General features: G+C 31.1%; 2 protein-coding genes across 3 annotated transcripts in view; one reads left to right on the top strand and one right to left on the bottom strand.

Moving 5' to 3' along the window:
- The window catches only part of LanB2 (Laminin B2), an 85,431-nt gene that overhangs the window by 39,736 nt on the left and 32,793 nt on the right, over window positions 1-12,902 (top strand). Inside the window, exon 5 of the mRNA XM_963539.4 lies at window positions 9,214-9,523. Within this exon, the coding sequence (XP_968632.1) occupies window positions 9,214-9,523 (310 nt within the window). The remainder of the gene's footprint in view (window positions 1-9,213; window positions 9,524-12,902) is intronic.
- LOC100142065 (tctex1 domain-containing protein 1A) lies at window positions 584-4,177 on the bottom strand. Of its 2 annotated transcripts, none has more exons than XM_001811293.4 (2): window positions 4,037-4,177; window positions 584-1,234 (listed from the first exon to the last, which is right to left on the bottom strand). In XM_001811293.4, exon 2 carries the CDS (start codon window positions 1,089-1,091, stop codon window positions 705-707), a length of 387 nt encoding a protein of 128 aa, XP_001811345.2. In that variant the 5' UTR covers window positions 1,092-1,234; window positions 4,037-4,177; the 3' UTR covers window positions 584-704. The 2 variants fall into 2 exon arrangements, with proteins under 2 accessions (XP_001811345.2, XP_064212515.1); XM_064356445.1 differs by having other exon boundaries at window positions 584-1,063.

Raw genomic sequence — 12,902 nt, 5'->3', positions numbered from 1 at the left:
ACCAAGATTATTATTGTTATTGAAATATGTATATTTTGATACCTCAGGTAGTTAGTTTCATATTTAGCTTAGTTTTGTATTTAAAAGGGGGGATGTTAGGTTGGCAACTCTCACGTGGGCGACACGGGAGTTGGAGGGGGGTTTTTTGGCAGAGTGAGTTAGTTAGGTTATGTCGCAAAAGGGGCCTGGACGCACCCTCAATGCTCCGGGATATTAGTCAATAAACAGTTATAAGGTTGAATGGTCTAATTACAACTAACCTAACATTTATGATTACATACCTAAATTAAAAATTGCAAAGAACTTTAGACAAAAGTTTATTTGTTCCACTGGTCACATACCGAGCACATTAATGCAAAATCATTTTTGGAGATGAGTTCATTTTGCGTCATTTATTATTCTGACGTTAATCCACACATGTTTAAGAATGGAATCTTTTAAAAATGAACACAAATAACTCATAAAACACGATTACTTGTTTAAGCTGTTCTGGTCATATTGAACTGGTTCGTTTTTAAAATATTAAAAAAAATAAATTAAGCTCTAGGTGACACACAAGAGTATACCCAACAAAATTCAAAAAGCGTGTAAAAACATTTTATTTTTTATAAATCGAGTAATACGTAGAACAAGATATTTGTAAGTTGTTAAAAATCTTCACTCACAATTTTCACTCCATCACACACATTTCCGGCAGTCCATAATTAAATCGCGAGTCCAAAAACGGTGACAATACAATACATGGTCTTGTTCTCCCACCTGACCGTGCACGTGCCATCCGTGGTGCTGTCCCAGTAGCAGGAACTGGCGGTGTGCAAGCCAGCCCCTGTCTTCTGCATGATGGAGCAAGTCACCACGTACTTGAAATTCTTCTTCAGTTTACTCAAGGCACTGAGACACTGTTCGGAGACTCTGGCACTCCACTGATTCACTTTTTCAGTCTCGTATGTGGTCCCCGTGAGCAGCCCCTCGATGGTGTCTTTGACGATTTTGCTCACATCGTCGGGCACGAACTGGTCATCGTCATCCATTTTTTTCGAATTTTGATAAGGTTGATTGACGTCTGACAAATGAATTTTGTTTTGAAACATGCCGATGGGTTGATTGGGTGATGGCTAGCCGCGGAATGGAGCTTCGAAGACGCGCTCCACGGAAAGCGTCTGGGAGTCACACACTCGTAGCACGCGATGTTTATTGTTAGCTTAGCGATGTTTCCCGCTGCTATTTACTTTTCCTGCTCGGAATGCAAACTAATTAAGTCTAGTGCTTGGGTTGTTGATCGAGGGAGGTTTCAGACGTAAAACGGTCATTATAAGCCTCGTGCAAGAAAAAATTTGGTAGTCATATCGAGGGAAAATCGATTGTTGTGCCAGGCGTTTCATGACTCCTTTACAAAAGCTGTTTAGGTTTGAGGCTTGATAATATCCATTTTAATGCGCTTATTAAATTATTGTGCTGTGACAAGTTCGTGTCGGTATTTCCGGCGCCTTACTTGGAAAACACCCAATTTCTTAAAATAATTTCCAAGAAGATTTTTTTTGTGTCTAACTAATGTCATGTCTAATATAAAAAAAATGTCATCTCCACTGTGCAATAATTTATTAGAAAATATATTGGCTGAAGGTAGAGTTCCTTTATTGGGAGAGTTGGGACATTGAACATCAAACCGATCCAATTTTGTATTATGTGGATAAGATATATATTTCTATCCTTTTTTATTAAAATTTTTGTTAGTAACTTATGTCAGAGGTTTATGTCGAAAATAATTTCAAGGTTATAATTTTTGTCAAATGCATAAAATGACATAATTTTACGTCAAATTTAATCAGGGACGTAGAAAACGTAGAAATTTTGGATTACTATTTAAAAAATAATTGAATACCTACCAATATTAATGTTCACATTTCTGAAATTTTTCAATATTTATTTTAATATTAAATACATAACTTAAAACATACATCAATGCTAAAAATGCTTTTCTCTTTCAATCACAATTTTTAGTTAAATATCTCGTCCCAAAAATTGGTCATCAAGAATCCTTCATATTTCCTGACGTCTTTTTAAATTTTCTAAAAAATGATATTGAAGATGTTCTCGTATGAAAAACGTAACAAAATCGTGAATTCCCAATAACTTTATAATTTGAAACAGTAGCTAAAGTTCACGTAGATGGCGGCCAAGCAGTGACAGGTTCAACTTTCCTAAAAATTAGAACCAATTTTGGGTTCAAGTACCTACGTATTTTGTAAATGCATAGACAAATTCCCAAAATCTCATAAATTTTGTACATAACATTGTTTCGACAATCCACTTTTCCAAATGCTTGTTAATAATAAACGTAAAACTTGGCAGTAAAGGTTCAGTTTCTGTCTCTTTCATCGATGATAACCATTTCTTAAAATTAAGGAAAAAATGTTTATGATGAAGAGTTTAGACGTAAAATTCTTGTACTTACAAAGAAATCTCTTTTAAAATTTGGAGTTCATATAAAAAAAACAGTGAATTGACGACGACTGCCAGTCTAAACCATTTCTAAACGCAGTTAGTCGACGAAAAATGGAAACATTTTTTGACAAATTTATTTGACTTTTCGCCAAATTTCAAGTGTAACACCACTGATTTCTATCCCAATTTGTTTTTTGATACATTCCAACGGACGTATATGAAACAAAATTTCGAAAATTTACATTCAGTGTCCCAACTCTCCCAATATAGGAACTCTAGCTGAAGGTAGAGGAATAATATCTACACCACTCTACACTACTCTGAGCCAGAGATTGCATAAGTAAAGGTAACTTGTATGTTGGACAGACTACCACAACCAGTGACCACAATGATGCTCAACAGTTAAACATTTTTTTATGTATATTGTATAAGAAGCTATATGTTAGCTTGGGGTTAAGTTAGCATTGTCAGCATGGACGGAACTGTAGTAGGATATTAAATTTTGTATTTACCACCAACCGAGTGTAACTACGTGGGTTGCCTTTTATATTTCGGGAATAGAGCATAGTAAAAAATTCGTAATCGTATATCTGGTGTCCGTTTTTCAAGCTCTACCATTGGGATCTCAGTTATTATGTGAGATATGTGTCGGTTAAATTAGAGCAAGAAAAGTGTCGATTTTAGTTTTTGAATTATGGGAAAAAACGAAAATTTATAATTTTCTGTGAAAATTTGTAATTTTTGTTTATATTTTTTCAAGCGAAAATCAAAGGAACTTGACAATTTTAGCTAGGACGTTCTTCAGGCACAAGAAATCTAAATCTGTCATCGTATTTTTCAAGGCATTCTTGATGTCAGAGTTACAACACTCAACTTTGGTTTTTCTTATGGAAGCCATATTTGCTTTTCCTATTTTTGAAAAGTTTCTTTATTCTTGATTACAACGATGTATCACATAATATGATCGAATTTTACATGCTAACCAAAATGTAGAAAAAGGCATTTTTGCGAAGGGTGCTTTGGAAAAAACACCAACAATTTAGTTTTAAACAAACTAAATTTTAGACGTTTAATTAAATTTGCATCTGGAAGGATTACATTTCGATTTCTGCCAAGCTTACTTATTTAAAAACTAAACGACTTAATAAGCTAGAAGTTTATTTTTCGCAAAACAAAACAAGACAAAGTTTTAAAAATTTTGCTTGCATATTTAATAAAACTAGCAAAATTTAGTTTGTTAAACATCATTTTTGATGTTTTTTTCAAAGCACTCTTTGAAAAAACGCTTTTTTCTTAATTTTAATCAGCATGTAAGATTGGATCATATTATGTACATCATTGTAATCAGAAACAAAAAGATTTTTTAAAAATACAAATGTCAAATATGGCGTCCATTAGAACAACCAAAGTTGAGTGTAACTCTAACATCAAGAACGCCTTAGAAAAAGCAATGACAGATTTAGATTTTGTGTAAAAAAGTGCCTGAAGAATGTCCTACTTAAAAACGTCTAGTTATTATATATCCTTATTATATTAGGAAAAAATGACCTTTAGAAAAATTTCTTTGAGAATGAGATTTTTTAAAACTTACCGTTTTCAAAATTTATTTGCCAGGTAGAGGCGCCATAATGGTTTCCGGTCGAAAATTGTCGATTGTGAGATAAAAGTTTTGAGTACAAAAGTAAAAAAGGGTAAAAACACATATTTTTTTGATTTGACAGTTTGATTTTGGCAGTTTTCTGGGGCCGCCTTAAAAAAATAAAAACGAAAATTTAAAAATTTGGATTTTTTCTCAATAATTAAAAAAATAAAAATGAAACTTCAAATTTTTTTTCATATAATTGTTTAGCGATAAAAACGCTCAATTTTGCCCAAGTTTAACCGACCTCGTATTTCTTATAATAACTGAGATCTCCAGAGTGGAGCTCGAAAAACGGACACCTGTGTAGCTTTAATTTTTTTTAAATATTGTCCATGAAGATTAGTACAATTGTGAATTTTCTTGAACCAATTTTCAAATCTACGTTTCGTCTCCGAAACGAGCCTTTTTGAGCAATTAATGAAATTGTGCTGGTCCCTGGAATACCCAAGGATAAGTCACACTACAATCTTGAAGTCTTATTTCACTCACAGCAATAAAATTTCCGAGAACAAAAATCAATTTTGGATAACTCTCTGGAAGTTCGTCATTAAGACAAATCAAAATCAACTTGAATTAAATTTACCACCTAAATACAGTCGTTTTTGATGGTACTTCTCCAAAAGTCGCATCAAGTTCATCGCAGCACTATTATTGAGATAGTCCACATCGAAAATTGGAAAAAAATCATCGCTAAAAATGTTCACAAGTTAAACCAATTTTTGATCGAGATGGATTTTTAAAATCACAGCAAATCACATAAATACCATTTAATGCCAAAACATCCTGAATAACTTTATCGTAAAAAAAATCGAGTTTTACGATAGGTATACAGACGTTGAGTTTCAGATAAATCCAATTAGAAGGCCCATTCTTGAAATACATTAAAAGGCAACCTCTTATTTTATTAGTTAGGGCGCAAATGTGACTTGGTAAGGCGCGAGACTCCCAGGTGTAGTGAATAAGTAGATGCGTCACTAAAGAATGAAAAATAATTCAAGTGCCCACATTCTACCTATTTTTGTTTTCCTATCAATGTGTCTTGTTTCTCTAGTCCTCCACTGTAAGGCCTTTTGTTGATTGGCTATTTTCAAACGTTTTTATCTCCCAAACGCAGAGTTAAAACTTTTTTGTAAAAGAACTTTAGCTTAAGAATTGCCTAAACTATACGCAACTTTTCGGTGGTGAGCGAGTTCTCATACAGGTTGTATTTATCGGTAGGTGTAGCTACTCCTCTAATAATGACTTTGTGCGTTTTTTTTTCTTGAATGGACACAGCAGTTAATAATTCATGAGATAATTCTTAATTTTGCCAACCAAAGATGACGTTATTAGTTATTTAAGTTCTTGAAAAAATGGCATTTCTTGTTCTTTTTCCTGTACATGCTTTTTAATTAAATTGCACACTGTCGCTTTTAACATGCTTGTCATATTTACCGAGATATTGTGGAGAACTGCAATAAAATAGCACTTGGTTTGTTTTTTAAAATTCCATGGTCGTATACGAGTGCTATGAGAAGTCTGTAAAAACAACTTCAATAAAACTGTAGTCTGTAACACCTAACAGATATAAAAAGGTATACGATACACATCAATGAAAGGTTACTTGTAAACAAATACTTATTTGTTTACTTATTTGTACACGTACTTATTTGTGTAAAGAAATATTATACACTATACAGTGTGTTAGGGAATGGCCGAGCAATATTTTGTATGTAAATTTGTCATGATCAGACGAGTTAAAAACCTTTATATCATTATTTTCCCAAAAAGTGCGTACTTTTTTCAGAATTTTTTATCAACCCACCTGTTGAGAACCACTGTGTGGCTTATGGTAGTTAATTTTTTTTATTAAACAAAATGGAGGTGGAGGCGCATGGGCGATTTGAGAAATTTTCAAAATTGTGGCTAACATATTCATTTGTGTGGGAAGTTTGCATCCTGGTTCTGGCAAAAAAATTGTTTTTTTTTCCGTAAAATTTAATAATAAAACACAAATTGAAATAGAAGAATAACGTAGTGGACCAAGAAGTTAATTTACTGCTGTTTTGTCAATAATATTAAAATTTACGCTAATTTTTATAATTTTAGTTCAGCGGTTCTCAAAATTTGTGACTTTAATTTCAAAACAATTTTTTGGGAAAACTATGCATTTTTAATTTACATAAACTTTGCTTAATCGATTTGTTTTGCTATTCTCTCATCTACCTTTAAATTTTTGCTAAACCATACTCTAACACGCTATATAAAATTTCCTTAAATGCAACCAAAAATACTAAACACACTTACCACTTGACATTGCATTTAATTTTATAATACGTAATTAATTGAATAAATTGTTTTTTTTATTTTTAAATAATTGCAAAACTGTTAAGACAAAATTAAAAATATTCAGAACAATGCAACCGTGGATTAATTTGGTAATTTTCTAACAACTTTATAGATCTAATGAACAACTGGGATTAGTACTATCGGTTGTATCTAAAAAACTCAGAAATAACTCAATAATAATTGACTTATTCCCAGTATCGGTACATAAATGTAGGTCACAAAATGTGATGATAATCAGTCCTTGCTTTTTAGCCTTTCCCTTGCACACATTAGATTCAGGTGTTCACTATTGAGTTGTTAATCTGAAATTTGAGATACAAATAAATTTAACACTTTATCAAAATCTTTATGAGACACCTAATTTCCTGTTTAGATTTATGAAAATCATAGTTTTTATGGCCTGTTTTGCCTATGAAAGTTATATAAAACTTTAAAAGACACCGACTTCAAAAGTTAATTTTTGAGCTTAAAAAATTAGTCAAACATAAAAGACCATACCTCGTAAACTGTGCATTCTCTTTTCAAGGGTTTACAAAGTAAATGCATACAGAATTGGAATTGCAGGTCTCATTTACTTAATTATTTATTTTTTGTAGTCAGGAATATCGCTTCAGACGAAACAAAGCTCGCCAATTATTCCCAGCATTTAAATTCATGTCTGTCTGTAATTCTGTAAAAATAAAACAAACTAGCCTTAATTGCATTAAATCGCTTAAACGAAACTTAATTATAACGTTTTACAGTAATCTCTAACATCTTAATCGTTTTTCCCTCGTAGGTACGTAATCATTGTCTGTAAAATTCTCGTATTTGATAAGATAATTTCGATCGAAGAAGAGATTTTCGTGTATGTAAAAATCGTGACTGACTTAAACCCGACACCGCAACACCCCACCCAAAGTGCTTGGAAATCCATACGTGTAATTAATTATTTTAATATAAACTCGATTTAATTTGCTCGAAGGCATATATCTAACATATCTTTTTACATTCTTTGCCTACACATACATATTCAAATATTGACACAACTGCCTTCAGCTTACTCTCTATTTTTATTTTTATTTATTTCTATGATGTGCTCGTATCTAACACGCCCTAAGGTTGTAAATAAGTTATCCACGCCGCACGCATAAACTAGAGAGATTATTTAGTTGTCACTGTAGACTAGACCAGTACTTTATTGTTTAATAATTTTAGTTGCTGATGGGTGATTCTAAAATAACTTAACTATTCTACAGGGTGCTGCATTTTAGATGTCCGAATAGGGGATCTCCGAAACTAAGAGGTTTAGAGAAAAGCGAGTCACACATTCTCGGGTCTGTTTTTTGAGAAAATAATTTTGGTCAAAACTTCATCTCGCTATTGTCTTTTGTTTTCGACTTATAATAAAAATTTGATATTTTAATGAAATCTTAAAAAATTCATATCTTCCTTATTATAAAAGATACACATTTGAAATAAAAACATTATACAGGCACTTTTTCACAGAGAATTTAATAATGTTATCAGTGATTTTTTAATAATTCGTTCAGCTGTAATATCATAAAGTTATATTTTTTCAAATGAGAATCATAGTTGGCTATGATATTTTCGAAAAGCTTATTTTTTTCTGAACTCAAAACAATATAAAATATAGTTTGATATTTTTGTATACTTTTGATAAAAATATATTTAAAATATAAAATATGAAAGTAGTTGGCCATGGAAATATTATTTCGCATAAAAGGTGTGAATAATCTAGAAATTTTGTGAACGGTTATTAAAGTAAAAAATGTGAAATTATAAAAATAAGCTATGTTAAAGTTATTTTCAATTGAACAAATATATGATCGTCGCAGATTTTAATTACATAAAAAATGTGCAAAAAATTAAAAACGATGTGTCACTATTATTCGATGCCACTTTGTTATGATTTAGTGTAACGGAGGTGACGTTGATATAGTTATGTATTTTTTACCGCAGATGGTATTTAAGTTTGGTGTTTGGATTGACATTTTTTTGTAAAATAAAATTTTATTGATACGCAATCATACAATTAATAAGACTTTCCTTCTTTCGACATCTTATTTAAATTTGTAAAATAGAATGACAACGTAAGCTTGCCATTTTAAATATAAAAACAAATAATTTTTATTGCAAAAATTTTACCTAATAATAATTTATTATGCTGTTTTTGAATTAATTAGGGATTAAAAAATCATTAAATCATAAATACTTGTTGGGTAATACAATTTTCATAATTTTAATAAAAAATCCAAAAAAATTTCATAGCCTACTATAAAGAAAAAGCGAAATGTTTTGTTTTTTCTTAAATATTTAAAATTAATGTATTACACAAATAGACATATCAAATCAGAAAAAAAATAAGCTTTTCGAAAATGTCATAGCCAACTATGATTCCTATTTAAACAAATGAAACCTTATGTTATTACAGTTAAACGAATAGTTGAAAAAAATCGCTGATAACATTATTAGATTCTCTGAAAGAAAGTGCTTCATAGTGTGTGTGTTTCAAATGTGTATCTTTTATAATAAGAAAGATATGAATTTTTTTAAATTTCGCGAAAATGTCAACTTTTGTTTATAAGTCGAAAACAAAAGACGATAGCGAGATGCGGTTTTGACCAAAATTATTTTCTCAAAAAACGGACCCGATAATGTGTCACTCGTTTTCTTTTAAATCTCTAAGTTTCGGAGATCCCCTATTCAGACATCTAAAATGCAGCACCCTGTACACTTTCTACAAAAATGAGTTCAACTTTTTCGTAGAAAAATGGGTAAATTGTCCCATATTTCAGGAATGGGTGACAGCTACGGATATTATGATCGTCCTCGACCGTCTCAACACCTTCGGCGACGAAGTCTTTGGTGACCAGCAGGTCCTCCGCTCCTATTTCTACGCCGTTGCCGACGTCGCTGTAGGAGCTCGATGCAAATGCAACGGCCACGCTTCCGAATGCATCACTTCCACCGGAGTCGACGGCTCCAGAAGAAGGGTGTGTAAATGTGAACACAATACAGCCGGCCCGGACTGTAATGAATGCTTACCGTTCTATAATGATGCTCCCTGGAAAAGAGCTACCGCTCGAGATGCGCATGAATGTAAACGTAAGTAGTCATTTTTATCTCATTAGCGGTAAAAAGCGTCGTAATCACTGCTAATATCTAATTATAATGAGATAATTGCGAGCAATTATTGTCTGATCCCAATTACAAGAGGCAGAACCGGATTGAGGATTTAGCATCGGTATGTCCGTTTTCCAATTCACCCCAGTTTTCAAGGCAAAATTACCTGTAATAGACCGCTCTTTACATACAGCGTGACCCAGGGCTGTGTAATCGGTCCATAACTTTTTTGCTATTTGAAATATTGCCATGCTGTTTTTATTATCCGGTAGATCGACTTAAAGTCCACAAAATAAAAATATTTTTATTATACACAGAGTGGCGAACCAAAGCTATAGTTTTTAAATAAAACTCCCTATACATTTTTTGCATAATTGGATTCTACTTAAAAAAATAATAAAACTTTATGTAAACTATTATGGGTCTATATTTTTTCGTTTCAAAATTATTTATAAAAAAGACCAACATTTGAAAAATCACTGCGCAGTCGCTTTTAATGGTATGGGGTTTGCATAGCAAATTTAAAACATTTTTCAAAATTTTTCAAAAAAAATATATTTTAATACAAGAAAATTTGTTAGCCTAGAATCTAATAAGTGAAATGTTAATTAATTTTTTAATATGTAATAATTTGACTAATTAAATTAGTAATCTAATTATTACTTGATACATTGAACTCTTCTTGAAATTTCTTGAACTTTTTAATAAGAAATACATATTTCAAATTTGCTATACAAACCACATACCATTACAAAGCTTATGAAAAATGTTATCCATACGTGTGAAGAGATAGATTGCGTCCCATTAAAAAGAATAGTTGTTCAACTTTTCGCAACTTTCTGTATATAGGATGTATCAAAAATACGTGTGTTAATTTTACGACGTAATAAAACTCATCAAGTGTAATAACTTTTCTATAGGGTGGTCCAGCTCCCGTTTTCTGTCTCAGTTATTATAAAGTTGGAGTTTGGATATTTTATAAATGTTATTTATACTCTAGGGCACATTTCAGGAAATTATTTTTGATTATACAGTGTGTCTCAAAAATGGTATGACGTCATAATAATGTTTTTTTAATGGTATTATTACTGTTAAAAAAAATTCAAACCAAAAAAATTCGGTTTTACACCTTTAGTTTTAATAATTAATAAAAATAGAAAATGTGCTTTTTTGAAAATTATTACTACATACATGTTAAACATGGTTTAACAGACATATTAAGTGACTTTGATTGACTTGAATTACTACTGGGTGTTTATAATTTATTTCCAATTTTTTTTAGTTGTAAAAGCCTTTTATTTTGCTTATTTTAAATGGCAACTCCTGTATATTTTTATACTATTCGATGCTGAATTAAAAGACGAACGCGTTTTATTATTACAACCTTAACGGAAAGCCTAACACATTCTGAGTTATTTGCCAAAAACTTGTTTTGTCAGCTATTTTATTGATAAATTTAATGAATAAAAGTCGAGGATGGTTCCAATTATGTCTGTATGCGGAATTAAATAACGAACATTTTTTGTTATCACAAACGTAAATCCTAACACATTCGGAGTTATTTGCTAAAAACTTATTCTGTCAATAACAAATGACTAATGATTAGAAGTCGAACATGGTTAAGGTTTTTAGCAAATGACTCCGAATGTGTTAGGATTTGCAATAGGGTTGTGATAACAAAAAATGTTTGTTTTTTAATTTCGCATCGATTACCATAAAAAGAAACGATGTTGAAACCATCTTCGATTTGTATTTATTACAATTGTCATTAAAATGCTTGACAAAAATAGTTTTCAGCAAATAACTCCAAATTTGTTAGGATTTACGTTAGAGTTGTAGTAACAAAACATGGTCGATATTTAATTCCGCCTCACACGATATAAAAATAAACAGGGTTGAAGCCATCCTCGACTTTTATTCATTCAATTTGTCATTAAAAAACTTGACAAAACAAAAATATTTTCTTGAAATGTGTTCTAAAATACAAATACCATCTACAAAATATCAAATCTCCAACTTTAACAATAACTGAGCTACAGAAGACGGTAGCTGAGCTGGTTCACTCTGTATTATAACATTTTGTAAAATCCTTAATTGTTTTCCCATCTTTTTTTGTTCAGACGAGCCGGTCAGTGTTTAACAATTAGTTTGTGTTTCATATCAACAATTTTCATTCTTATTTTAAATTGTTTAAATTATTTGTTTCTAACACAAAATAGCTCGGCAACTTTTATTTTTGTACCTATGTACGTTTCAATACATTTTCCTTTACAAATTATAAGTAAATTTGCGAAACTTTTACTGAAAAATTATACATCTACAGCGTGCTCAAAAACTGGCGCACCAACTCAGTGGTGTATGATAGAGAACTGGTTACATATAAAGGTAAAAATAGTCAAAAAATTCTTTGTATTAAAATTATTGATAAATAATAGATTTTAGATAAATGATATGTGGCAACGTTGTCTAATAGTCGTGATCGCAATGGAATTTGATCAGCAATATAAATAAATTATTTTTGAAAAGGGAATAATTCCCAGTGTTGGCACATCTACACATTGTGATTTTTTTGATAAATTATAATTTTTTTAAATTAAAAAAAACTGCTGAAGTCTGATAGAAAATTTAAAAATAATTATTCATCGCTTTGTTAAGGAACGATTACCTACTGTGAAACATAAAAACATTAAAAAATAATGAAAACTAAAGAAGTTAATACAATAAGTTTGTGGCTCCAGATTTTTTAAAATATGACTTTAAGAATTTTTTCAACATTTTTCCCGTAATCTGCACTTACTTCTTGGTTGGTGCGCCAGTTTTTGAGCACCCTGTATAAAAAACGTTTTATTTGTTGAGCTCCATTACCTGTTAAAATTAATACACGTATTTCTTATACACTCTGTATTATCTACGTGTTTCAAGAAAAATCAATTATTGCTAAAACTACAGGGTATTTTGATTTTACTTGTTGCAAATTTGGAAAATCTTCATAGGCGACTTTTTTATAACGAAAAGTTGAATAATTCCGAAGCGAAAAGAGATAGACCCATAATAGTTTACATAAAGTTACATTTTTTTGTGTAAAATTTAATTATGCAAGAATATATAGGGTGTTCCATTCAAAAAAATATAACTTTTGTTCACCACCCTGTATACCCTGTGTCTAATAAAAGTATTTTTGGTTTGTGGACTTTAAGTCGATTTATCGGATAATGAAAACGCCATATTTGAATAGCAAAAAAATTTTTCAAATAGCACCCTTGGGTCAACCTGTAGGTATTTACCGGAAAAGAGGCGCCGGCGAAGGCACATTTTTACGGTCGTCATAAAGCAATTTGACTCTGTAACCATTAAACTGTGT

This window comes from Tribolium castaneum, chromosome 1 (genome assembly GCF_031307605.1).
Source record: "Tribolium castaneum strain GA2 chromosome 1, icTriCast1.1, whole genome shotgun sequence".
Taxonomy (NCBI): Eukaryota; Metazoa; Arthropoda; class Insecta; order Coleoptera; family Tenebrionidae; genus Tribolium; species Tribolium castaneum.
This window is presented reverse-complemented; position numbering and strand designations above follow the sequence as displayed.